Raw genomic sequence first — 26,546 nt, 5'->3', positions numbered from 1 at the left:
CAGCCAGGCACCGACTGCGGCGGCCCCTCGGCTACCGAGCCCAGAGCAGGGGCCCGCCCGGCCAGAGCCCCCCGCCCGGCCGCGCCGGGGCACGCCGTGGGCGGAGGGCGAGGCCCTGCTGCCACCACCTCCCCTCTCTCCGCCCGCCCTGTCAGGCACCGCCTCCTCCTCCTCCTCCTCCTCAGCCGCCTGACGAGGGGACCGGGGTGGCAGCCGCGGCGAGGTAGCAGCGGGGGGGTGGCAAGGTAGGGGACAGCCCGCGAAGCTCCGCCGCTCCGGGCCGCTTCTCGTCCTCGTTCTCCTGCGTGCGGGGCGCTGAGGACCGGCCATGGTGAAGGTGTCGTTCAACTCCGCGTTGGCGCAGAAGGAGGCGGCGAAGAAGGAGGAGGAGAACAGCCAGGTGCTGATCGTGCCGCCGGACGCCAAGGTGAGGGCGGCGGGGGGACCGACCCTCCGGGGCCGGCGCGGCGGTGCCGGGCGCTCCGCTGCACTGCCCGGGCAGGGGAGCGCGCCGGGGACGCTGCCGGGCTCCGTGCGCCCCTTGCCCGCGGCGGGGGCCCGCGGTCGGGCCGGGGAAAGGCTGCGAGGCGGTGCGCCCCGCCGCCCCATCGCCTCACGCTTCTAAAATGGCTGACAGGCAACCAGCTTCTCGGCTCCGCTTCTCCCCACTCCGGGAATCTCTGTGGTGGTTCCGTTTTTCTGTTTGCTCGGTTGGGGGTGTTTGTCGGGGTTTTGTTGTGGAGGTTTTTTTGTTAGCCGCGTGGACCGCGGCCGCCTCGGCTTTCAGGGCCGGCAGCGCTCCCGCAGCCCCCCGGCGGTGTCGGGCCGGCGGTGGGGCTGGTTTGTGTGGCGAGGGCGGGTCGCGGCTGCTGTTCCCCCGCCGCCACCCCCCCGGCCGGCTGCTGGCGAGCTCCCGGAGCCCGGATGCTCCAGGGCAAGGCAGCGCTCGGGGGGTGAAGCTGGGGCTTCGGCCGCGCTTGTGCCGCAGCGTGTTCGCAGAGCCCGGTGGCTGTGTGGGTCGGGGAACTTCGCCTCGGAACTTGGGCTGGCTGGAGTAAAGGAACAAAGAGCTGCCTCCCCCCCGCCCCAAAACAGCGCCCGAACTCCCGGCGCTGCTGCCGCCTCCCCTCTGCAAACAGCAACGAAGGAAAAAACACCAGCGGCTTTTAAAGTTTTTGAAGTGCAAAACTGTCTAGAATATAAAGGTTTTTGGTTGCAGTTTCTGTGTTCCCGTAATCAAAACCAGTTTTTAATTCGGAATAATGTAGTTTGCTCTGAGCTCTTTTAGAAGGGAATGAAAATTTGAAAAATGGCCAGCAGCACATAAACAGTGTCTTGCTGTTTTCATTTGCTTCATGGTCTCTTGTGCATCAGGCCTCTGAATTACCAGATTGACTCTTCAAAAGTGATAGTGTTTATTAATTTCTTAAATCTTTGTGATTAATTTCTGTGTGAAGTTGTGCCCTGGTGCAGGTTTTGCTGTGATTCTGCTGGGGCCGGGTTCTTCACCTGCAGAACCCACTGTCATTTCACAGCCAAGGGGAACCAGAAAGGTTCTTCTAGTGACATCTCCCTGATACAGCAAGTGGTTAAATTTCACGCTTCTACTGAGCATACTGCGCTTTCAGATGAAACTCTCACCAGAGTATTTAAGTCTCTAGAACAGTGTGCCACAACAGACGAGACAGTATTGTTCCTCAGATTGCCTGCAATTATGGGAAATCCATTAGGAGCTCCGTGTTCCTAGAGGAGTGCTATTATCTAGAAAGTAGTTGCTTCCCCTAAGCTGTAGAATTCCCTTCCCGACCTCAGGTTTGGTGGTCAGTTTGACATCAAGAACATAAGCAAGACACAAGCTACGTGTTCCAGAAAATTGATATTTCTTATTAGCTTGGAATCCAGACCTGCCCTGGACGATGTTTGTTTCCAGATAGCCTACCAAATTTGGCTTGTTTTTCTGCTGCTAAACAAACAAAATACATCTGGCTAATTGTACACTGGGGAACAAATCCTCCTGACCCTGTCCAGATACTGACGGAAGCATGTTATTTGACTATGATTTCCTTAATGTGGAACTGTAAATTCTAGCAGCTGAGGATGACATACAAAATCTGCCTCGACTTTGCTTTCCTTGTCTAGAAATGAGACTTGTAAACATTTATTAACCAGGTCAAAAGGCAGCCTGATCTCACAGTAGCTGCTTAAAAGTTCTTGCACTGCTGTCAGGGAATGAACACGCCTGAACAAAGCTTGAAACACTCCTAAAATAGCTTGCTAGGAGAGGATGCTCAGTACAGATGAAAATTACAAAAACAAGCGAGCACTCTTGAGGGACGAGTCTTTGACATTCTCCTTGACACATTTCTATCTTCTGTCTGCAGAACTGCAGACCTGCACCTAACAGTGCAAAATTCTCTTGAGTAAGCTTTTTTTGAGCTTTTGTGTTTTAGAGCATCAATAAAAGCAGGTCTGGTACAGTAGCGTTGTGTGTAGTTTTTGTAGAACAGGCTGTGCAATCCATGCAGGATTAACAGTAGTGAAACAAACAATGCCACGTAGCTCTCGAGGTGCTGTGATTCTTCAAGTCTGGGAGCTTATTCTCAGATCTTGGGGTGGGGGGGAAGGAACTGAGGGCCCTTGTAAAACTTGATACCTTTGAGGTAAGTGCAAGATCCACTCTTTGAACTTTGCCTTCTAGAATACAACTGCATTAGAAACAGATCTTCCCACACCCCTCCACAACTTGAATTGCCTATGCAGCTCTTGGGAGGAAAGGGGACAAAGTAAACCACATCTGACAAATGCATTATTCATATCACGTTGTTGCTGGAAAACCCTTAGCTTCAAGTGAGGTTTGAAGGCAGTGTGGGAATGTATATTTGAAGAGAGAATTCTGGTAGTCTGAAAAAGGTCACATCTCCAAAACAGCATATATGGGACATTGGTTTTCCCTTCTCCTACATTGTTTCTGTAGGAAAAGAAAGAAATCCGGATCACAGGTGTAAACATGAAAAATATTACAACATTTTATGAAGCTTTCTTTTACGAACAAAGTCCTGGGAGGTACTCTGGACTGAAGTAAGGGGAAAGCCCTAAGAAGAGGATCAACAGAATTGCACTAACACAATTTTATTACAAAAAAAAAAAAAAATACTTAAAAATATTTCAGCTAGAGATACCAGTAAACTAGTTGAGATTAATGAATAAAGCCAAATACTCTGAAGCATCAAGAAAATAAAAATTCATGGAACGAGTTTTTGGGATAATTCTTTGACAGTCTCATTCTGCTGCTTTTCCCAGCACAGTGCCTTGAAGACTGCCACTCTGCCATTGCAGGATTACTCTCAAATACATAATCTTCCAAGGACTTAGCAAAGAGCATTTGCAGTTAAAATATGCTGATGATACAGCATAGAAATACTCTGATCTTGCCAAAATTTGCAGATACTAATCGGAAATTAATCAGGGAAGGTAAGACAGGAAGAGACAAGAAGAGTAGGGGATGTGTCACAGAAACAGTCTTAAAAAATGGTTTTGCAGAAGGCAATGGTCTTATGCTTTAGAGTATGTTACTTAAAAAGGAGTTGAAAAATCTAGAGTGCTAATCCTGTCTCTGCATAAATCACTGCTTGGTATTATGGCATGTAGTGAAAGTCTCTCCATAATTACTGTAGGCAGCCATTACAACTCTGTTTCTGTTGTTGTATGCCATAATTCTTGGCCAAAATACAGAATACTCCTAGTGAAGGGTCTTAGGCCACATTTCATTTTCCATTTTGCTCATTGTCTTTACAATAGGGTGTTTTATGACCCAGTTTCCCAACAGACAAACAATGTGCGGTATTTTAACATTTCTCCCTACAATAGATCTGTGGAGAGCCAAAGACGGTTCTGAGCACAGCTGAAGTCTTCAGACATTTTATAAAGGCCATTCAGTAGATTAAGCCTCCCAAAAATCTTTGTTCCCTCAGTGACTCGGGCTGTTGCTCCCCTCTGCCAGGCTCAGTGGCAACCTTTTAAATGTCTTTTTGGGGTGCTCAACACGGTGCATCTTTACCACATCCAGCTTTGTGCACGGAAGCTGTGGATTCACACATAAATATTGTGGCTGACCTTTGGTAGAGAGTTCAATGTGAAAGTGTAAATGTTAAGAATTTTAAAAGCAGCAGCTTTCTGCATTTATTCCTTATAAGAACATTATTACTGTGACCTTTAAAATTAACCTGCTTTTTTTCACTTTAGTCTTTCCCAAAGCATACTAAAACAGTCATTTTTAACACAGAGTGAAGGGATCCACCTAGGAAATACTGTTGAGCAAAAACTAATGAGCACTATTTTACTGTGTAGAAAAACTCTCAGATTTTGTGTAATTTGTGTTAAATGTTTCTGAAATAAAGGCATTGACTTTACAGGTTTTTTACATACACATATCCACTAAAAATATTTTTAAGTAATTTACTTATTATTTTGCTTATAGGAAAACAGGTTTTCCCACTTTATGGAATGTCTCTGAAACTGGGTGGTTTAGGATTATTTTGTTTGATTTTAATTTCTTTTTTTATTTCAGAAGTTTCCATATTTTCTTTATAGGCTTTCTCCAACCAAGTTTTTATAACCCTTACAGAAGATGCCGTTGGGGAAAGAGCAGTCTTTGCATTTTCCTCTATTTTCTGTGATGCAATTAGGTCATGAAATCAACCTGCTTCTGCTATCTGTCAGAGCATTGTAGAGATTAAGACGTGATTATTTAAAAGAGGACCAGAAGTAAAAATCCTAACAAAGTGAATTCCCTCCCTCTTCTCCCAGATGTTGCTAAAATTTTGATGAAAATTCACCAAACCATAGATAAGAAACTCTCCAGTTTCTTTCTTACACAAAGAGTACCCAGGGCTTGTTCTGTTATTTTATTTGACTTAATGTGTACCCAAAAACATAAATTAGAGTAAATTGAGTTTTATTGAACAAAATTTGTGTAACAAGGGACTTCTCCAAAGGAAAAGAAGCCTCTTGGCTGTTATCTTCCCCTGCATTCTTTTACATTATGAATTTGTGCTACTGGTTAAGTAGTGCAGCTTCCTGAAAATAAGGTAACTGTGGTCTTGAGACTTTTGGCTCCTAAAGATATTCCTTAAAAGCTGCCAGCAATTGAGACAATACTAAAAAACCAAGGTCTCTCAAAGTTTGTGGTTCTCCTCTGACAATCTCTTGCTATTTTTAAGAGAGTTTAGGGGTCTGGAATTACGAAGTTCAAAATGTGGTCTGGAGGAGCTTGTGTCATCCCCCAGCAATGGACATGAACCTGTGGGACAGAGGAGTTCTGTCAGTGCTCAGTATCTGACTTCCTTCTCTGTCTCTCATGACTTCCCGACCTGAATAACAAATACAAAGCTTTGGTTGAGAAATGCAAGCATTTCCCAGAAGAATGATATTTAATGTTTCAAACAGGATGTATTCTGCCAGACCTTTGTGATAACTGCTTCATCAGTTGTTTGTATCATTCACATTTTTGGCTGACTGAGCAAGAGCTGATGGCTGTATCATACAGCTCGTGTGAACTCAGTGCAGGGATGACTAGAGAGACAATGGGAATACTTTCTGCAGTTCTAAATAGTTTCTCTTCAGTTTCCCAGACTTTCACTTGGCTGAGACCCCTTGCCCTAAAAATGTGTTTGGAGAACTTTTTTCCCCCTTAATATCATCATATGGAAAAGTCTGTAATTAGACGATGCTTTATTTAGTGCAGTATCTAGAAAAACTAACCTGCACTGTCATGTATCTTTACAGTAAATGCCAGAAGTACTTCTCTTATGTTCATTCCTGTCTTTCTGTGCTGCAATGCTCTTGTTAAGCTTCAAGAAACTGGTTTAGATATTAACATTGCATATTAGTATGAAGAATACCACTTAAACAGAGGCTGTTGAAATGAAAATTCTGTTCAATTGGAAAGATCAAGTTAAATTAGTTAATTTCTGAAGATGTGGATCAAAATGAAATGCTGAGCTTTCCTGTGGAAATCGTTTGACAGAAAATTTTCTTGGAATCAGCAGTATTTTCAAGGGAAATAGTTTCAACTCATTCCATTGTAATGAATATATTTAATCCAACATGTAAACATCTATTTCAAGGAAAGTTGAATTTCAAAATATAATGTGTATGTTTTTCTTCTGTTAAGCACTTTAATGAAATGTTTGCAGTTGCAAATGTAACCTAACAGTTGTGTTTTATAGACTATTTTCTATTTTCAAATCTATTATCTTTTTTATTTGTGTAGGTTTTTTCCTTTTTTTTCCTCTTATCAGCATTTTAGTAAATGTTGATGCTAATAGTCTTTGAGGAGGTATTTAAAAATGGTAAGCATACTTACCTTCAGTAATGTTTTCAGTTAACTGTTCTGCAGTTGTGATTTTGGAATATTTGTCAGCTTTTTATGTACTTTTTATCCAATAGTCAGTAGCTACAGGCATCAGATAACTCTTTATAAAAAGAAAATGGTTCTCTCTGTGGCTCTCGGGAAATACCTTCAAAAGTAAATACTGCATTTTTAAGTCCCAATAATTTTAAATTTTCTTTATTCTGTACTTCCAAAAACATTATGACATTTTAAAAGTGTTTTAAAACGTAACTACAGCTGAGATAAGTAATTATGTGTTTTGTTACTTATTGCACAGATTCCTTTTTTTTTCCCCCTATTTTTTTCTCTCCATTCTCCTCTTACACTGTGATTGACAAAGGTTAGCATTATCTGCTTTTAGTCTCTTGATCTGTATGAATAATACAACATTCATTTTCTAACTGTTTATGTACTGCTTTTTATCCTCAGTGGAAATTAGCTTGAATCTACAGATGAAAAGCATGCTAATTTATAAAATTCGGATATATCTGTCCTAATTTTACAGATGTGGTAAATCAGAGGAATGAGATAATTAATAAGATGGAGCTCTGCAATGAAGTCAGAAATGGTTTTGTGGCAGACATCATGTGGTCTAGGTAGGGTTTGGGCCACAATGGACATACAGAAAAGCCCTAGGTCCTTCCTGAGTGATCCATGTGTCGTCTACAAGCAAGGGTCCTCTGTCCAGCTGTACAAAATTCATCATGACAAAATGCCAAAGTCATATTTGCCCAACTGTTATTATAGAGATCCTGGCAAAAAATAAATTGATGTCTTGTTTTTCCTTTCCATGTAGTGTCAGAGTGTGTGTTGTGTGTGTGTGTGTGTGTGTACACAAATATTTTATCTAAATTTTTCTAAAGTTTATATATTATTAAGTATGCAATACATATAATTTCACATGTATATGTACATAAAAATAAAACCCACAGGCATTTTAAGAGTAGGGTTCCTTGAATGCAAGACCTTATTTTATTTTGTCTTTGTCCTAGGGTTCAGCAAACTCTTGCTTTGATGGCAGCTTTCTGTTCTTTTGTGGGTTGGATGAGATGGTGGAATGACTGTGGAAAACAGCACACTGGGGAGATCATAACTGGGAGGGGTCAGTGATCTCTGGGGTGGATCTCACATAGTTGCTGAATCACTAAGGCCTGGTTATTTATTTATTTTAAAAGATTAAGCCTACACAGAAATAGAAAACACTTGCATTTGCACATTTGAAAATGCAGCAGCCTTTGTAGGGTGTGAGGCCAAACACGACTCTCGGAGGCTGCTGCATGGTGCAGTGAGTTGTCTTGCCTAAGGTTTGCAGTTTTGGGGAGCTCTTGGTGAGGTGTTTGAACACTGCCAGGTCTGTGATCCTGCTGGGTGTGATGCTGCCAGGTACTGGGCACTGGAGTGTGTGCTCCACTTCAGACTTTGAATACTCCCATTGCACTGAAGCCCTTTAGTTTGTTAGACCACTTTTGCCTGGAAAAGGGCGTAATTAAACATCAGCCTTCTGAGGTCAGCTCTCCTGTGCTGATGCTCATAACTGCTCCTCATTAAATGATATTCTGTATTTGCATATAGAATGGTTTCCACTCAGAGAACGGTGCTTGCTGTGCAGGTACAATGCATTCTAATTCACTAATACGTGCATTAGCAGAGTGTGTTTAAAGACAGGGCTGCCATTCACAAGAGCCTCACCAGGCTACAGTAATAGGCTGAACAAAATCTTACGAGTTTCAGAAATAGCAAGTGCCAAGTCCTATACCTGGAGCAGACTCATCCCAGCCTTCAGGATACACAGGGCACCACCTGGCTGAGAACCTGCTCTGCTTGAAAAAGACCCAGGACAGTCAGCTGGAACACTGGTCACTGGAATCATTGAGTGCTGAGAACTCTTTGATCCAGAAAAAGACAGCAACAAACTGGTGCGAGTCCAGCAGGGGCCACCACAATAGTCAGGGGCTGGAGGTTATGCCATGTGAGGAGTGGCCAAGGGAGCAGGGCTTGTTCGACCCAGAGATGAAACTGCTGCAGGGGGCACTTCACAGCAGCCTCCCGGTGCCTGGGGAGGTGACTGAAAAGACAGTAGTCTTAAACTTAAAAAGGAGAGCTTCTAACTGATAGAAGCAAAATATTTTTCAGTCTTGAGGAGAGCCGAGTGCTGCTGAGGAAATTACCCAGAGAAGCTTTGAAGTGTCAGTCTTAGTGGTTTTCAAACCCTGACTGGTCAAGAGCCCTGAGCAGCCTAGACAGGCTTCAGAGTCTACCCTCCTTTGAAGCAGGACTACAGACCTCAAGAGTGGGGTTTGTGATGCTGGATTCTACTTTTGAGAGAAACTGAGACATAGTCTTTGTAACTTGCTTGAGATGGCATACCATCTGTGGCTGAGCTGGGAATAGAGTTATTAAATTCCGAGGCTCAGTGGTGCATATGTGCATGCTAATGAGATCTCTTGGGTGAAAGAGCCAACACCACTTGGGAAAATAGCCTTGAGAGAAATCTAGGTTAAACTCACATAACGTTCCATCATACTGATGTCTGAGAATCAGGCAGTCATAGGAAAAAAGAAATTTCAGATATAAGGAGTGAGCAGGGTAAGGAAGATACTGGGATTGGAACAGTCAAGGTCAAAGAGATAATTTAGTATTGATCCATTTTAAGTGGAATAGGAACCTTCTAAGTTGCTGTTTTCAAACACTGATCTAATTCAGGATAAAGATGAAAGAAATACTTCATTAAAATTGTAGGTTGATTCAGTGTAGTTTTTGCAAGTATGGTAGAATGTAAGTCAGTTGTAAGTCAAAAAATGCAGATGGGTAAAGGGTTTATTTTGCCAATGTTAAAATGAAGCGTTTTTCAAAATTTGACAGTTTAATGAAATGCCATGTTTGGTATGCTGTAACTATAAAGGGTGTGGTGATTTTGTTTTCAAAAAGCAAACTGCATTCTGAAGAATGTCCTGTATGACTTCTTAGGTTTGATGGGCTTTGTTTAAAAAATGAATCCCTGTTGCCAGATACCTATGCAAGCTTTCCACCTGCAGGTTTTAACTTGTAAACTTGCACCAGAACACTTCTGTTTTCTTTAAATATGTGAGAAAAGGTAAGTGTGGAATGCAGAACAAATTTCCATCATTCTAGTGTATGAAAATGTGTAGATAAATTCATCAACATTAATATATTTTCTAAATAAACCTGATTTCTACCCTGAGCATCCAGACATTTAGAGGCAAGACATTTTCCAAATGTAGGTTTTGGTGAAGTTTTCATGGCGGGGAGTGGGGAGAAGGCAGAAGAATCATAAAATTCTGAAATAAAGGATATATGGAGCTGTACTTGTCTAGCACAGACCCAACTCTCCTGGAAGTTTGTTTGGTTTTTTTTTTCTCCTGTTAATGAAGCAAGTGGTTGGAGTTATTTCTTAGTTCTCACCCTGTATAGTATTAGTGTTATTTAAAAACTGTAGATGTGTATCACAGAATGGCTGGCGTTGGAGGTATCTGGGCCAACTCCCCTGCTCTAGCAGGACCACCTGCAGCTGATTGCTTGAGACCACCTCCAGTCAGCTTCTGAGTATCTCCAAGGATGGAAGACTCCACAACCTCCCTGGACAAGCTGTTCCAGTGTTTGGGGTCATGCAGGGAAAGAAGTGTTTCCTTGTGTTCAGTAGGAGTACAAGATGTATTAGGATCCTGTAGTGCTAATATCTGTACAGAAAGAGATGCAGGAGGACAGTCCTTGCCCTGAGTGTTTGCAGTGAAAATGCAGGCCACGAGGCACAGGAGTGCAGTGCTGGTTCATGTGGCAGGGCAAAGTCCAGAGCAGTTCTGTGGCTGTAGCCCAGCTCCTCTTCACCAGAGCGTGGTGATGAGTGGTTTATCTTGGGGCAATGGTGAAGGGAGGAAATGGAGATAAGGTGTGCCCAGTTACTCTGCGCATGGCAGATACCAGAGAACTCTGCTTTGGGTGGGGAAAGATATAGGGGGCATAGGCATGGGATAAGTGGCCAGAGAAGGAAATTGGTAGATCTTGAAACTGGACAGAGAAGAGAAACAATCTGGGGAGCACAGTTTGAAAAAAACAGTCAAATGCAGTGTGTGTACACTTGCTGTAGACAGCCTGGGATGAGGATATAGCCAAAAGTGCAGGTGAATCACCTGATAAAAGTCTTTGCCTGGTCTAAAAATACAACTTTCAGGCCATTTAAGTAGCCTGTCACTTTCTAGTCCACTTAAGACCAAAGCTAATAATGACACATCTTAGTGCTACTTCAAAATTTAACAAAAACAGCAATTTGAATAGTTACAGGCTTTTTCCTTCTTTACCTATCCTCTTTAATTGTTGACTGCTATCAGATTCTGCAGTCTCTTATCTCAGAAATGAAGACAATGTTTAGGTAAATCAGAATTACTCATGTTGGTTGGGAGTTGCTGGATTACTCTTCAGGATATGCTTCTTTTGTTGTCCCTCTATCACATAGCTGTGAATGAACTGCTGATTCCTGTCCTTAACATTCACTTTGCAGTTGTAATTTTCCTTTACTTCTTGCAGAAAATTTGAGCTCTTCTGTTCCAATATGTTTCTGAGTTTTATTTCCTGCTCACTTACTCTTGCCGGTTTTCCAATTTTTGTTCTCTCTTCACCTCTATCTCTCCCAGTACATGCAGCTGAAGCTACCTTCCTACCCACCAGCACTCATTCCCCTTTTAAGATGATATTGAGCTGACTGCTTATACTGATGTTTTTATTCTGTTTTAGTTACAGTGTTTGAACAATGAAATGAGTCATTTGACAGACACCTTACATTTTAATAAAACTCCCCCATTATTTCGTCAAAGATAACATTCAACCAATTAAAACAACCTTGGACTTTGAACTTGTAAAGCTCCTGGAATTTAGTTTCTTCTTACTTCTGGATTTCCTAGTGCTGTCTAAAAGATTTTGTTTTTACAATACTATTTCAAAGACCATATACAGATACGAGAAACAGAAGAGGTTAATAGTACCAACTGCCTAATAGATAATTCTAATTGATTAATCTCCTTGGTTATTCAGGCTATGTGACTACAGCGAACAGCAGCACAATTTTAAGGTTGTGTTTTCATTTTGTTCTTTAGGCAGAGAGCCTTTGGTCAGATGGACAAATCTCTGTCCATCATGACAGATGATGATCAGATAGCAACTGTGTATAAACAGCCATAGCTTGTTTTCCAGACAAGCGAGAAATCTTTGAAGCATCTATTGTATATAGAGTGGTTTTTTCCAACTAGCAAGTTAAAAGATGATTGTACTTAAAATTTAAATTTAATTTTATTAGTAAGCATAAAATTGCTGTTTTAGAGGCAGATCAGTATGATCGCCTTGCACATTCGCAGCATCTGCCAAGTGAGGAGTCTTGCAAAAGCCTGCCTTAATTTCCCATCTGCAACAAGTAATAAATAGAATACCAGGCTTGGAGCAGGCTTCAGGCAGGAATACCATTGAAGGAATGCAGAGCTCTTTCTAAATTAAGTTTGTTTTAAATTGACTTTCTTTTGTGAGAATTTTCTACAGATGTCAGATTTACAAATCAGGTTAGGCGAGCCTGACCAACAGAATTCTGTTTATACAGCCATTGGTCAGTATTTTATTTAAAGACTTTTTAGCCTCTCATTAAAAAGCACTTCTAGGGAGTCATCATTAGCTTCCCTTCTTCCTGTTCCACTAATTAAAGCTGCAGTTAGTCAATATTTGCCTTCAGGAGCCTCAGTCTGTCCCACTGTGTTCTGTCCATCCATGTGAGCTAAGTGGCACACAGAGGACCTTGGAGGAAAACTGTTGTGGATAGCTTCCAGCCTGTTCTACCCACATTAACTGTAAGCTTTTATGTATGTGTTTGTGTATACATATTAGATGTTATTCTCACATGCATAATTATGGATGTTTTGTGTATTATGCTGCAGACATTTTTAGTAATGTTTGTAATACTTAGTAATGCTCTGCATCAGCTTTTTCTGTGGATCAAAGACTGTTCATTCCAAAATACATTTTCCCCTCCCAAAATTATTTTTATTACTGTCGTATCTATTTTTAAATTTGGGACATTATCTTTTGCATAGCTGTCCAGCAGTCATACAGTATTCTGGACTTCTCACAGCATGTTGTCCATCATATCTGGTTTAGATAGATGTGCCCTTAATTTCTGCAAAGGAACAAGGTCTGATAATCTTCTCACTCATTTTAATACGAACTAGACATATGCCTCCTAAGATTATAGACTGCTTTACTTTTATAATGTTAAAGCAATTATATTCCACTATGTACAAAGAGCCACAAGGGGAAAATCTAAGTAATTATCAAGTCTAATTATACACTTTGTGGCTCAGTATTGGAGCTTCTTAGAATACATTTGTGATATTATCCCAAACATGAATTTTGCCATTCTGAAATTCAGCATTTATTAAAAACAAAAAAAAAGGTAGCATTAAAATGGAACCGAGAAGAGCAAGAGAATATATAGCCACTAGCCATTAATAACTGCTAGTGTTTGCGGGTTTATGGGGTTATTAACTTTTTTTATTTAATTTACTGCAGAACAGTTAATGCTAATTGTCATAAAAATGTTCTTGTGAAGATCTCTCTGTAATTGAGAGATGTTCTGGTAAATAGTACATGATATTATGTGCCCATTTCAGGAGTAGTTTTAGTAAAAAGGCAGAGAGCAGCTTTTGCATTCACTGCTGTGTTCACCAATGAAGGGACCTGTTCTGAAAACTGCGGTCATCTTGTCACTTCTTTTTGAGAAGACTCTAGATTTGAATCTTACTAGTCTCAAATAATAGTGAGTTTAATACTTGTTTTCATTCTGAAAGGAAAATTGTTACTGCAGAGGTTGAAGCTATTCAGGTTGGGAAGTTCTGAACCATTTAATTTCAACACTGTAGGATTTAGTGTACAAGTGGCAGAGAGATGCTTCTGTTTCATGTCTTATCCATGGGAAATAGGCTAATCAAATGTTTTCCAATTAGAACAATCAGCTCATCAAGGGAAACACGCCAGTTTTGGGCCTGCATCCAGTTCCTCCTAAGGCATTTTGCATCAGAGATGTACTTTGTGGCATCATCTTAAGGCTGAGGATTCACAAGGGAGCTGAAAGTACATGGGGCAGCGATGGAGCAGAAGAGAGGAAAGAAAGGGACCAGGACAGTAATGATTGTTTATTACGGTTCACAGAAGTAGAGAGGTGTATTTTTAGAGGTCAGTCTTCACCTCAAGTACATGATGCTTTCTTCTGTGAGGTATCTCTGGCAGTGGAAAGCTGGCCTAGAGAAAAATTAGTCATTGTGGCTCCAGTCTCATGTTGTGCTCTGGCTTCAGAAGTCAGTGCTGCTGCCGGGGAACAAAGTGCAGTTGTAACCATGTGGGGAGAAGTGCTAATTCAGCACTGTCCCTCTTAGTGGGGATCTGCTTTCACTTAATGGGGTTTTTTTTTCAGAATATGAGTCACCTGGAAGGAGGGTGAGCATCCATTGCACTTTCTTCTCTTGCAGTGCAGAGGGTCAGATTTATATAGCAAGAGACAAATTATTCTTTTTGGTCAATACAGCCCAAACTAAGCTGTCATGGCAACAATACAAAAGCTTAGAGAGCTTAGCCATAGGTCAGCTACATATATAATTTGGCTTCAGTACATTATTTATATTTTAATTTAAGCTGGTTTTAAACTGCTTGATAATATACTTAGTTTTCAGGCTAGGAAGTCGATTCTTTGTTCTCTTTCAACAGCATAAAATCTTTTCAGTGTTGTCTGTTTCAGGTTCTGCATGTGCTAAGGTGCTGTGCTTTTATTCATTCTCCTAAGCAGGAGCCTAAACTGAGCTTGAGCTCCTGCTCTAAATTTGGTGGGCTGTTTTTGGTAGGCAAGGGACAAATCAATGATAGGCAAATACAAATACAAAACAGCTTAATGTGCCACCACAAGGAGCACCTTGAGAAATAATAATGATAGCCTTTACCTGGTGGTAAAGGATGAAAGAGTTATATTAAACCTGTTGTTTACATCTGTCATCTCATATATCAAAGCAAAATTATTTAAGGTGGAATAGTAATTAACTTGTCCTTCAGGTTCCTCCTGGCATCATAGAAGTGTAAAAGGTTTTTTTTCTGATTATTTTTGTGGCTTGTGGAAAATTGATCTGACATTAACCCCTGTTTCCAGGTAGGTATTCGTACTCTGTATGCCTTCCTCATAATTTGCATGCATGTATTCTTAGTCTTTCTGGACTTACAAAATAATGATAATTTCACTAATGGACATTTCTGGTTGAAGTTTAAAAGGTGTGGGAGTTGAAAGCAGCACTAGGAAAGAATAAAGATACTCTTTATATTCTTCACTAGGTAATATTTTGATATTGTATCCCAAAGGTAGTTTGCTATCCCTTTTTCTGGCTTTAACTTGGAACGGTTTAAGTGACAACAATTATAAAAAAGTTTCAATCAGGTGTCCTGTATGCTTTGAAATATCTAGGGAAATAGTTACCTAATGATACAGGGCAACATAAAAATAAAAATCCTTGGTTTACCTAGTTTAGATTTATAATTGAGATGATTTATAGAAGAATCCACAGTGACTCTCAGCCTGACCCGAGAGTTAATTAGATTAGCATGGATATTATGTCCTATTCTCAGTCTTTGCAAAGAGCCAGGTTAAAAATCAGGCAGCTAGTAATCCTGTAATTTTTTACACTGAATTCCTTAAATAATTGGTATTCTAAAAGTGTTATAAAATTGTTTCTTGTCTTTACATTGTGTCTTTTCAGTTCACAGCAAATGTTATTTTTCTGATTTCACTTTGCCTTGTAATGTATCCCAGAAATGTTGGTTTGAAGGGGCTTCTGGAAGTCATCTGCTGCAGCCTCTCTATAGTAACAGGATGGCTGCCAAAGCAAGATTAGCCATGGCTTTCTCTAGTTGAATCTTGAGAACCTCCAAAGATGGAGATTTTGCAGTCTGATTTACTGTGATATTTAGCAATGAAATATCTTCAGTTTGACTCTAAATATTTCTGAATCAGATTTTGGGAGCTGTTGCCTGGCAAAGAAGCTGCATTGCCACTTCTGTATGGGAGGTAATTGAAGTATACTGTAAAGGTGGATTTTACATCACTTAATTTTAGCTGCATATGAATTAGGTACCTACTTTGTTAACCAAGGAATTTCCCTCTATAATCAGAGAAAAGAAGTAAGTCCCTCCAAAATGCTACTTATCCTTCTCTGGGATGGCTGAGTCATTCCCAGGAAATGCCACTTTCTCCCACTGTTTACAGGGAGGGTCCCCTTTCCATTTGGTGTCAGACTTGCTTTAGCCAGATAAGGGGAATTCCTTAATTGGGCCAAGGCAGCTGGGTACTATGCCCACACCTTTGTTCAAGTGGGGTATCATCTCAGTGAAATGGAACAAAAAGACCCAACACATCAGGCAGAACATTGATTAACAGCTATAGTTGTCAAAGCCTTCTCCAGCGCATCTGTCCTGCTCTTCCTCAGTTTTCTGGTTTGGTGTTTTTTTGTTCATTCAGTCATAATGATTTTGTCCTGGTTGTCATTCTATGTTATTGTTGTATGGTTGCAAAGGGGTAATGAATTTCTTTGTATTTATTTGAATTCAAATGTTTTCTCAGGATTATCCCACTTGGAACAGGGTAGCACAAAGTTGGATTTTTTTTTTCCTTTTTTACTTTGTATTTGAGTTATACAAACATTTGAAAGAGGAAAGATCATTGTAATGTGCTGATAGAGGAAAGATTTTGCAAGCAGCAGTTTATTGCTTAGGATGCCTGTGGGGATTGCATGGTTATGCAAACTAGTGCCCTAAAGGGGGAACATCCTGTCATTCCTTCAGTATTACATGAACAGCAGATAGAGGCATGGCAAATGCTGTTTTAGAGCAGAAAGCTTCCTTAACAACAACTTACAAAGCACCTTTATAGTTTTTCCTTCCCACCCTTGCTATTATGCCAGCCAAGTTGTGGTAAAGGCTGTTTTGTTCTGATGGAAAAACATAGGAAAGGATGTATTTTGCTCCTCTTACTACCTTTGATCTTTTGTTGGTTCTTCAGGTTCACTTATATTGCATATACTGAGGTAAAAAGGAATCTGACCTTTCTGAGTTGACTTCCTTGCTCTGCTGTTGTTGCATGGAGGTTGCCTGAGAATGCATATTTTTCTGTCTGCAACCTGGGAAATGGCTCACTGTGTATTATTAGGTATCTTGGGAGATTTTGTTGTATTTTTCTCTCAAGTCTGCTGATTTAGTCAGTGATGATGGCATTTACTAAATCTCAACTTAAATAGACTTGTTTTAAATTTTACCAAATAAGGTAAGTTTCTAAACACTTGTGCTGAAGTGTGTACAGCCTTTTCTGGTGAATGCAGTGTTTGCATTTGCTGGGCCTGAAGTATCTGCTGTCTTCCCTGCCTTGGGAACAGTCTGTTGAAGGTCCCTCTCTGATGCCTTGCAGGACCCTGAGGATGCTGTGCCTGTTGGACAGAGAAGGGCCTGGTGCTGGTGCATGTGCTTTGGATTGGCCTTTATGCTGGCTGGTGTGTTCCTGGGTGGTGCCTATCTGTACAAATATTTTGCATTCCAGGTAAGTCGCATATTCATTAGAAGAGGGCTGTTTTTCTCTGTGGGAAGAGGAGCAACAGACTGTTCTTTTTGTGTTACATTTAGAAGAGGAGGAACAGACTAAACCAAAGGAAATAAACTATTTTTTCTTTCCAAAACTTCGTGTTTTCTAAAGGCCAGAGTTTTGCCTTCTCTGAAGTTACCTATCAGCCGAGGAGGGCAGAAATGAAGCTGGCAAATAAAAGAGGGAAACACTTTTGAAAACCTCACTTTGCAGAGGAAAGATTGTATCTAAATAGGACTTGAGTTTAGGAACCCTAGTGGTGTCCCAGATTTTTATCTGCTCTTTTTTCTCTTTTGTAGTGCCAAATACTGGAGGTGGATTAACCCGTTGAAAGCCTCCTTGTTTGATCCCAGGTTTCTGCTAATGTGCAGGAAAGGGACTGCTTGTGAAAGCAACATGGAGGCTCTCCCCTTCCCTAGCCTCCACATGGATAAGAAATATGGGCCCTGCAGGGGACTTGGGAAAAGTACAGTCAATGTGGTTTAAACATGCTCCATCAAGTCTAATCCACACTGACAAGATTAGACCTCTAACAAAATGTATTTTCAGTCTTTTAACAAATGGCACTGCTGCAAGAGGAGCTCTGTGAAGGCAGCAGTGCCAGGGAAATGGAGCATTTACCTGAAAAATGGGAGATCTGAGTTAAATATTGTCTCCCTTGGGGGGAGTTGTCACTGGGCAGTGCTGCATGTGCTGGGCTGTTGCCCAAGTGGTGTGAGCACACCCTCCCTGCTTCAGAAACTGCTGGGGTTGCAAGATTACAGAGCCAGAAAGCAAGAGGGTAAACAAAACATGAATCTCTCTACCCCACTGGTTAGTACACCTAATTATAAGGTAAAAATTCGTGTTCCTGTCCCTAATAGTGGGACTGTTGCTTTTCCCCCATTTTAATAGCTGCTAATGTGGAAAGCCAAGTGATTAAACTTGAGAAATTCTAGCTGAAGTTGCGGTTTTTAGTCTATTTGGCTATCACATTAACGAAATTTACAGAGGAGCAGTAGTGCTGCAAACGATGATGCTTAAACAGCCCAGCTTATCCCGGTGGGTGGTTTAACGAGCTGAGGAACTGAAGGCCGGTTGCATTTCTAATGCGCATTTCACCCGTGCTTAGCACTGCGTGCTCCACCTTTCACCTGCCAGTGAGATGAAACTGAAAGTGCCATTTAATTCAAACCTGTGCTGCTTGTTTATGAGTCAGATCTGCATTAAAGGAAACATTCAGGAATTGAGCTGACATTGCACTGAAGAGACGTTTTCAATGTAAAGGTTTAAACTGATGCCCTGTGCATATATGCGGAGTTCTGTATTTCTAAAACCAACTGAAGTGTAAATTTGGTACATAACTTCCTCTGACTTAGAACTGTATTTTACACTTCACTTAGGTAGCCTGCCATATGTACTGTGGCAAAAGGACACAAATTAGTTATTTCAATTTCTCTTTATACCTTTTTGTCTCTTGAAACTATTAAAAAATTATTTTAGAAACTTACTTTCCAGACTCTTGAAGTCTTGTAAATCTAAGCAACTTCACAGAATAATTGAGTTTGGAAAGAAAGTCTTGATGTCATCTAGTTCAGCCCTCTGCTGCAAGCAGGACCAAATTTGGAGTTAGGCTTGCTTTTTAAATGTGATTTGAATGACCAGTTTTAATATTTTTAATTGTAATTTTAACTACAGTTAGATCATACTTAATATAATTATTATTATTAATATAGATGTAGGAACTTAATTGTCTTTCTAAAAATACATGGAAGACTGGATTTTAAAAACCTGCTTATGGGATCCTTGAATTCAAGGGAAGAACTCCCTGGGAATTGAGTGTAATTGAGATTTTAGCCATGGTCCTGTTGTAGATAGCAACTGGCTCCTGCTTTGGTGTACGAATCAAAATTAAAGGCAAAAAATTTCATTTAGTCTGACAAGTTTTTCTTGTCTTTGGTGCTCTGAGAATATTACTTCTAAACTTCTGTGTTACTGATCTGTTTGTTGCTGGGTTGTTGACTATTTTTAGCAGGGTGGCGTGTATTTCTGTGGAATAAAGTACATTGAAGATGGCTTACGTTTACCTGAGCCTGGGGCAGAGGCTCAGAGTGCTCGCTACCACACAATTGAGCAAAATATTCAGATCCTGGAGGAGGAAGATGTCGAGTTTATCAGTGTGCCAGTCCCTGAATTTGCTGATAGTGATCCTGCTGATATTGTCCATGACTTCCACCGGGTAAGAAATATGTCTGGAGAAGTTGAAAGCATTCAAAACTTGATAAATGTTTCCCCTCAGTCATCCTGAGAAATATACTCCTTATTTATTGCGGTGGGGGAAAGCAGAGGGTTGGAGGAGGTAGCAGAAATGTTTTGATCAGCAGCAGGCTGCAAGCAGTTATTAACTGGGCATAAAGTACAGCATGATACAGTCATCATCAGGTACTGTGTAAACCACCATTGGCAAATACAGTTCTGTTTTTAGAAAGGGAAACATCTTGGATCTATTTGCTTTCCTTAGTATGAGAAACTGAAGAGAATATTGTTCTTGCTCTGCTGAGTCCACTGGACCAGAATTTGACCAAATGCTGCGGTGCCAAGGGAAATTTGGCAAGGGCTGAGGTAGCTTTGACATCAGCTTGGAGGGGCTGATAGCATCTGATGTCACTGGGTGTGTGTTCAAGCACTCCCAGAGGTGCTCTCCTAGCATGGCTCAAACCCCCAAAGCAGCAGCAGAAGGGAAAGGACCATGGAAGACAGCTCATTTTCCAGATGCCACAGGAAGCCAAAGTTTAATTTCTTTGTGCACCACAGGCTACTACAATTCCTAGAGGCACTGAACTAGGGTTTCAAAGCTGTCTTTCTTTTTTTGAGAAATAACCTTGATTGATAGCAGTCATGGTAATAAATTTCTGTTAAGGCAGTTGACAGGCCTACAGCTCTCAGAGTTAAGAACAGCTGTAAAACAATTAAAAGCCTTCGTTTTGTGTATCAGCATGGTTGGAGCTGTCTGATGGCAATGAAATGTTGTACAGCTGGTTTTCAGGAAGCTGAATCTCTGTGAACATTTGAAGACTTTGCTGAACAGCTTTTTTTAAGCTAGGCTGAAAAAGAATAGGGAAGTGTCCTATTTTTTTATGCAAACTTCAGAGTTTAAAGTGCTATCTATCAAATATTCATAGCCAGATTTGGAGGAAAACATTGCTTGCACAAGCTATGTAATTTAAATAATATTGCAGAATTTCTTTAGGGAGCTTCTGTTAAGAGTTAGAATAAAGATTCTAAAGAGGGAAAACTAGAAAATGAAAAAAGAAATCAGCATCTAAGAAGCAAGTAAGAACAATGTAATATTGGAAATTTACTTTTTGATGTGATAAGTTAAAGGCTTTGCTCTGAAGGTCAGTGCAAGGGTCATTTGCCATAGATACAGCACTTGCTCCATGTAATGAGATTAGCTGCACTGATGATTGCTGTCCTGGCATTATTTTGACTGCTAGGCTCCTGGTGCTCAGTATTTTATATACGTGCACAGCCTCAGAGCTTTCAGCAGCTAGAGATAACGTCTTCTTTAGCAAGAACAGGTGCAGTAAAACACAGCTCAGTGAACAGAGCTACAGGATTCATCAGGGTAATTCCCTCAGCTTTTTATCAAACGATGGCAAATACTGCAGTTCAGGTACTGTATAAAGATAATAATTCAACTATGAATAATCATTAACCTTGCAAGTCAGTAGTATTTATGAAACTAAAACTACTTTCATTGCATTATCTGTAACAATATTTTTTCCTTCTGTGTTTTGTTCTTACAGCAGCATTTCCTTTTTAGAGTATTTCAAAATAAAAAAGCATGAAGATTAGAGCCAGGTTTTTGCCCCGTTGTTTCACAGTGAAGGCACTAGGCATAAATGAATTCTGTACTTGTTTCCATAACAGCTCAGGTACACCTTTGTAGTTTCCTTGCTTAGTGCATTTGAGCTCCTCACTGCCTGCTGCCTTGCCCAAATCGTTGTCGAAAATGTAAACTATCATCAAGGCTGCCCTTTGTTTGTGCATTTACTTGCCCTAAGATTGGAGTTTGTTGGACAGACTTTACAGTGAACAAAAGAATAATTTGAAGAACAGCACAAAGCAATAGCAGCTCAGCAACGTCTGTTTTTCAATTTTCTGATCTTCTTGTTATTTTGATTAAAATAAATGTTTTCTCAACAGAGACTCACCGCCTATCTTGACCTTAGCCTGGATAAGTGCTATGTGATTCCTCTGAACACTTCAGTTGTTATGCCACCAAAAAATTTCCTGGAGCTGCTCATCAATATCAAGGTATGATTAAATCACAGTTTGTTCTTAAGACAGGAACAAGTAGAAGTTCTTTTTTTTCCCTTCTGCAGAACTCTGACATTCACACAAGGCACATGATCACTAGAGGTTCTTGCAAAGAGAAAAAAAGTCTATAACCTGCTTAGACAATGATCTACAATCATGAAGGAATCATTAATTCAGAGGAAGGCAAAAAAATATAATTTTCTACAATGCTATAAATTTGGCGGACAAGGCCATGTAAATGTGGTGTAGCTGGACTCTTTGGTTGTAGTCTGTGTTTTTTAATTTATAATCCATTGTGACTAAAGCTTCTATGAAGCATGTGTGCACTGGACTAAGACTGGTTAGCTGAGAGGCATGAAGTAGATAAGACTGGGAAATCCTTTTAACAGGGGCATTGTTTAAAGTGTTGATCCCTGGGATTGGCCACTTCGATCCAGTGGCTTGAGGGTGATGCACATGAGATGTGTTGGATCTGCTGTGCATTTTACATAATGTGTGCTTTCAGTTGCAGATTTAAATAGAATTTACCTTAGGTTCTGGCCTTCTGGTTTCTTCACAGAACAGCAAAACAGTCCAGTGGGGAAGAGAGCTGATGAAATGTCTCTAAGATTTGGGGAGAATATTTTAATATTTTACTGAGCTTTTGTAATTTTAGAACAGTTACTTCATCTTTGGGTTTCCATCTTTCAAAAAAGGCTTTGGAATTAGCACTCCAGGCAGCATTTTAGCCATTTCTGAGTGGTTAGTATGTATAAATAAATTTCATGTGAAAAGTTACCACAAGTAAGTCCTATGCTGCTTTTTTGCTTCCTATTCTGAGACTGGCTATTTAACCACACTTTCATTTCCTGTACATAAGGATGATGTGGTGTCTGTAAAACTCAGTGACCCCATGTTTTCAGACTTTGTCTGTACTGTTTTCTTTCCATTTTTAGATCACACAAATTTCACTATTAAAATCTGTTAATTTCCTAGTTTGACATTAGTACTGAATCAAATATGCTTGCTTTACAAGTAAGAGGATAACCAGGCATCACACATTCAGCTGAAAATCTGTGCAAAAGCAAACAGTTTTGATTGTTGTCCCCAACAGTGGGTGCCCTAATTTTATGAGACATCTGTTTAATTCTCATTGTATTAACAAAAAGCTGTGGGCATTTGATGTCGCAGAAAATCAGGCTAAACATTTGTAACTGGAATTTGGAAAACTATGCTGCAGATACTCAAAGTGAGTAAATACTGTCCTACAAGTCACACTGGTTGCACCAGCAAAAAAAATGTATGAAATTGATGTGGTAGTTTCATTGAAATGAGCTCTGAATACATGCAGAGGGCATTTTATGAAAATGGAGGAGCTCTGAGCTGTTCTGGTGTCTAAGAAACGCCTTAATTTTAGCCTAAAGATGCACATTTCTATATATTGATACAGTTTGCTTCAATGTGCAGACATGAAAGGCCTCCTTTGTTTCTTTGAGAAACAAAACTGAAACCCAGATGTATTTGCTCATCCACGTCGTTCCTGCTGCTGAGCCAACTGGCTAATTTTAACTCTACGCAGTGCACAGGAGGTCTCAAAAATTATATTTGTGGCTGTGCTGGATCCTAGCACTGGATAATTGCTCCTGCAGCAAATGGGCAGAGGAGATTCCTGCATGAGTTCCCTGTCCCACCCAGGGAAGACTGAGAAGGCTGGGTTTGGAGGTGAGCTGGGAGGTCCTGTGGTTTGCAGGGCATGAGCCCAGGTGTGTCTTTGCAGGCTGCTCCCCAAGTCCTCAGCACTGCTGCCCACCCTGCCAGTGCCCTGCCTGCTGCTGTGCTCTGGCACTCCCTCAGGGCTCCCTCCTGAGACTGGAGAGACCAGGAATTAATATACAGTAATTTACAGAGGTTTAATTACAAAATAGTGAGTGGGATAATTTGGGAGAGTGATGTTTGCTAAGCTGTTAAAGAAAAAAAAAGTTGCTTTTTCCTCATAGTATATATTGAAGAAAATATTCATAGTTTATTCGTTCATGCAAAATTTAAAATGAATTCTATACAGTTCCTTCTCTCTGTACTGGGAAGAATAGCATTTAATCAGCTTCACATTTCACTGAAGCTGAAAAGATGATCTTCTTTCACAGTGAAAATTTCAAGTTGTTTATTGTGACTAAAAAATGTAGAGATCTTTCACAATAGAAGGTGAATTTGTTTTCATAATAAGTGATCATTTTATTTTTAAAAGAAAGGAGCTCGTTCTATCCTTCTATAAATTAGAACCACTCTTAACAGGATTTCTTAGTATTTTTAAAAATGGATGATTATTTAATAGTGGTGGCATTAAAAAGCTGGCTGGCAGCTAAGTTTGTGTATCTTCAGCAATGTACAGTGAGGTGTGCACAGAGCCAAATTCCTCCTTCATTTCATCTGTGGCAGAATAATACTGGAGGGACTAGAGAGAGCTTGGGAAGCCTTTGCATGCCATTGTGGCTCTCCCCTTTTTCAGTGTATTGCCTTGAAACACCTGATGTCCCACTTTGGCTTTGTAATACCTTTCCATATAAACAATTGTGGAAGTCACATAATAAACTACAGGGATGGATGGTCATGTCTTGGCTTTGGTTTGAGAGCAGTGACCCAGGCTCTCAAATAAATTCAAGGCTTCCCAAACCCATGGACTGCAGCTGGACTATACTGCAGCTGGCCTGCTTCATCAGCAGGAGTATCTCCATGTTGTTCCCACTAAGGTCTGGTGGGCTGTTATTAATTAAGTGAAAACTTTGGATGATATGTGCAGAACCAACCGGTGACAGTGTGTACCCCTAGAAAAAAAACCTGCAGGATGGCAGTGGGTGTTAGCATCAATGGAAATTCTGTGACCTTTTTGAATGTGATTGTTACATGTTTCTGTACTGTAGTGAAGTTTGCACATTTAGAATGAAAATTTGTGGATAATACGTATTTTGAAATAATTTGAAGATACGTTGAAGAAGAAATTACAAAATGTTTCTTATGTACCCAGACCATGAAGAGATGGCTTTTGACTGAGCTGCTGTGTTTTTGTTCAACAGGCTGGGACATACTTGCCTCAGTCCTATTTGATTCACGAGCAGATGATTGTTACTGATCGCATTGAAAACGTGGATCAGCTGGGATTCTTTATTTACCGCCTGTGCCGCGGCAAGGAGACCTACAAACTACAGCGCAAAGAAGCCATGAAAGGTAAACGCTCCCCCCACGGTCTTGTGTGTTGGCAAAAGCTTCAGTGGTGCCTGAGTGTGTTCAAAGAAAAGGCTCTAATTCAAGGGCTGCTTACTGCACTAACCAGCTCTCTGGGCATCTGATATTTTCCTGTGTAGCTGCGGAAAAAGTCATGTCATGGTGTGGAAATGCTCAAGGCCCCAGTGACCTAGGAGTGCCAGAATGTCTGTTTGTGCATGGTGTGTTTTCTGGAGCTCAGGCATTCATTGATGCTCTTCTTTAATCTTGAACCCTAAACCACTCACCCCAAACCAAAGAAAAATCTTTAAAGTAGGAAAAGCTTTAGCCTTGTAGTCCAAATACAGAATTGGAGGTTCTTCTTGTCATTAAAGCCATCTATACATTGCTACACATCTTCCTATTTGTGTCAGTGAAATGTGAGGAAGAGCTTGTCTTCACAGGAAAATTGTCGTGCTTGGTACTTTTTTATGGAAAAATGGTTGAAAAAGATTATTTGCAAGAGTCTTGAAAAGCTATTAAATACTGTCTTAAAATTTGCATTCAGATGTTCCTCGGATTTACTTTTTGGTGGTTTGTGGTTTTTTTTCTTTGTTTGTTTTTTGGTTGTTGGATTTATTGTTGTGTAATCTGCATATGGTGCACAAGTGCACACCAAAGCAGTTTAATTGCTTCTGTCATATTGACTGCTTGAGAAAACAAAGAAGAAATACATTTTGTAAAAGCAGTTTAGATTGATGTTTGAAAATTAAAAGGTTTTAATAGCAAAATCCAATGAAAAATTCAGTATATCTATCCTGTAGTAGTAAATGGTGAGCACAGATTGGCAGTGAACATGTTTGCCTACAATTTGGTTAAATTCTGTCTTTCTCTGATTCCAAGGTAATGTTTAAATACTACAAATCTGCTCATTCTTTATGCACATAGCAGTTTATTCTATTTCTGTTCCCTCTTTCACATCTCCATAAGCATTTTTACAGATGCAGAGAGAGGGAGATTGGGAAGTGATCTGAGTTAAAAGCTAGCCAGTGGGGGGTTTTGGCAGGTTGGTTTTCATTAAACCAGTACTGGGATTTGGTTCACCACTTTCTCAGGATCATTCCCTGCTAATTGATTTTCTCCTTCTGAATGTGTGCCTGTGTGTGTTTTGTTGGAGGGGAGGATTGGAGAGGAGTAGTTCTGATTTCTGGTGACATCTTACCTTAGCAAACATAAAACTTCTGTCTGTGATGTACCTCAGCCCTCTTTCTCTTGACACTCTGTTGTTCTTTACCAATTCAACAGGAATTCAGAAGCGTGAAGCTGTCAACTGCCGAAAGATTCGACACTTCGAGAACAAGTTTGCTATGGAAACACTCATCTGTGAACAGTAATGAGGATAATACTGTTACAGGAGACTGAAAAAGTACAGTATGACCCCACCCTTTGTATTGTGTGCAGTGATTATTTTTTAAAATCTTATTTTATGTAAGTAGTGGACAGGGCTTTCTTGCTGAACACCTTTCATACTTCTCATCTCATGATACATGTAAAATCAATACATTTTAGTTTTCTCCTTATTTTCAGGTGTGGTGTTCTTATTATATTTGAATAGCAATTGTATAAAGACTTAGTTGCTAGTGCATTTCATGTGAACCTCAAATACTAGGAAGAAGAAGAAATCTTTGAAATATCCAACAGTTTTTAAATAAGTAAAATTGAAAAAAATTATTAATGTACAAATGGACTGCAAGAGCTACTTCTAACTGTAATATTACCTGCTATATAGTTTGTTACAGCTATAGACAGACCTGTATTTGACTCTCCTAACCAAGTGCAATTTGTTTTGTTTTTAAAATATTGTCATATTTACCTTTTTGAGATTGATTTCTGACTTGATGTTTTAAAATGGCAAGTGTTTGCTGTAACAATCTTTTAGAGAATTAAGAAGTAACTTATGTTACTAACTTGTATATAATCCATGTATGTGCAATGGAAAATAAACCTTATAAACCT

General features: G+C 40.3%; 1 protein-coding gene across 1 annotated transcript; it reads left to right on the top strand.

Annotated features, from left to right (window-relative positions):
* Positions 1-91: 91 nt before the first annotated feature.
* On the top strand, positions 92-26,546 carry ITM2B (integral membrane protein 2B). The gene is made up of 6 exons (XM_056502180.1): positions 92-427; positions 16,881-17,009; positions 19,063-19,269; positions 21,240-21,350; positions 24,404-24,554; positions 25,836-26,546. Exons 1-6 carry the CDS (start codon positions 329-331, stop codon positions 25,922-25,924), a joined length of 786 nt encoding a protein of 261 aa, XP_056358155.1. The 5' UTR covers positions 92-328; the 3' UTR covers positions 25,925-26,546.

This window comes from Oenanthe melanoleuca, chromosome 1 (assembly GCF_029582105.1).
Source record: "Oenanthe melanoleuca isolate GR-GAL-2019-014 chromosome 1, OMel1.0, whole genome shotgun sequence".
NCBI classification, from domain to species: domain Eukaryota; kingdom Metazoa; phylum Chordata; class Aves; order Passeriformes; family Muscicapidae; genus Oenanthe; species Oenanthe melanoleuca.
The sequence above is the reverse complement of the archived record's forward strand: the minus strand, read 5'-3'. Positions and strand labels throughout refer to the sequence as shown.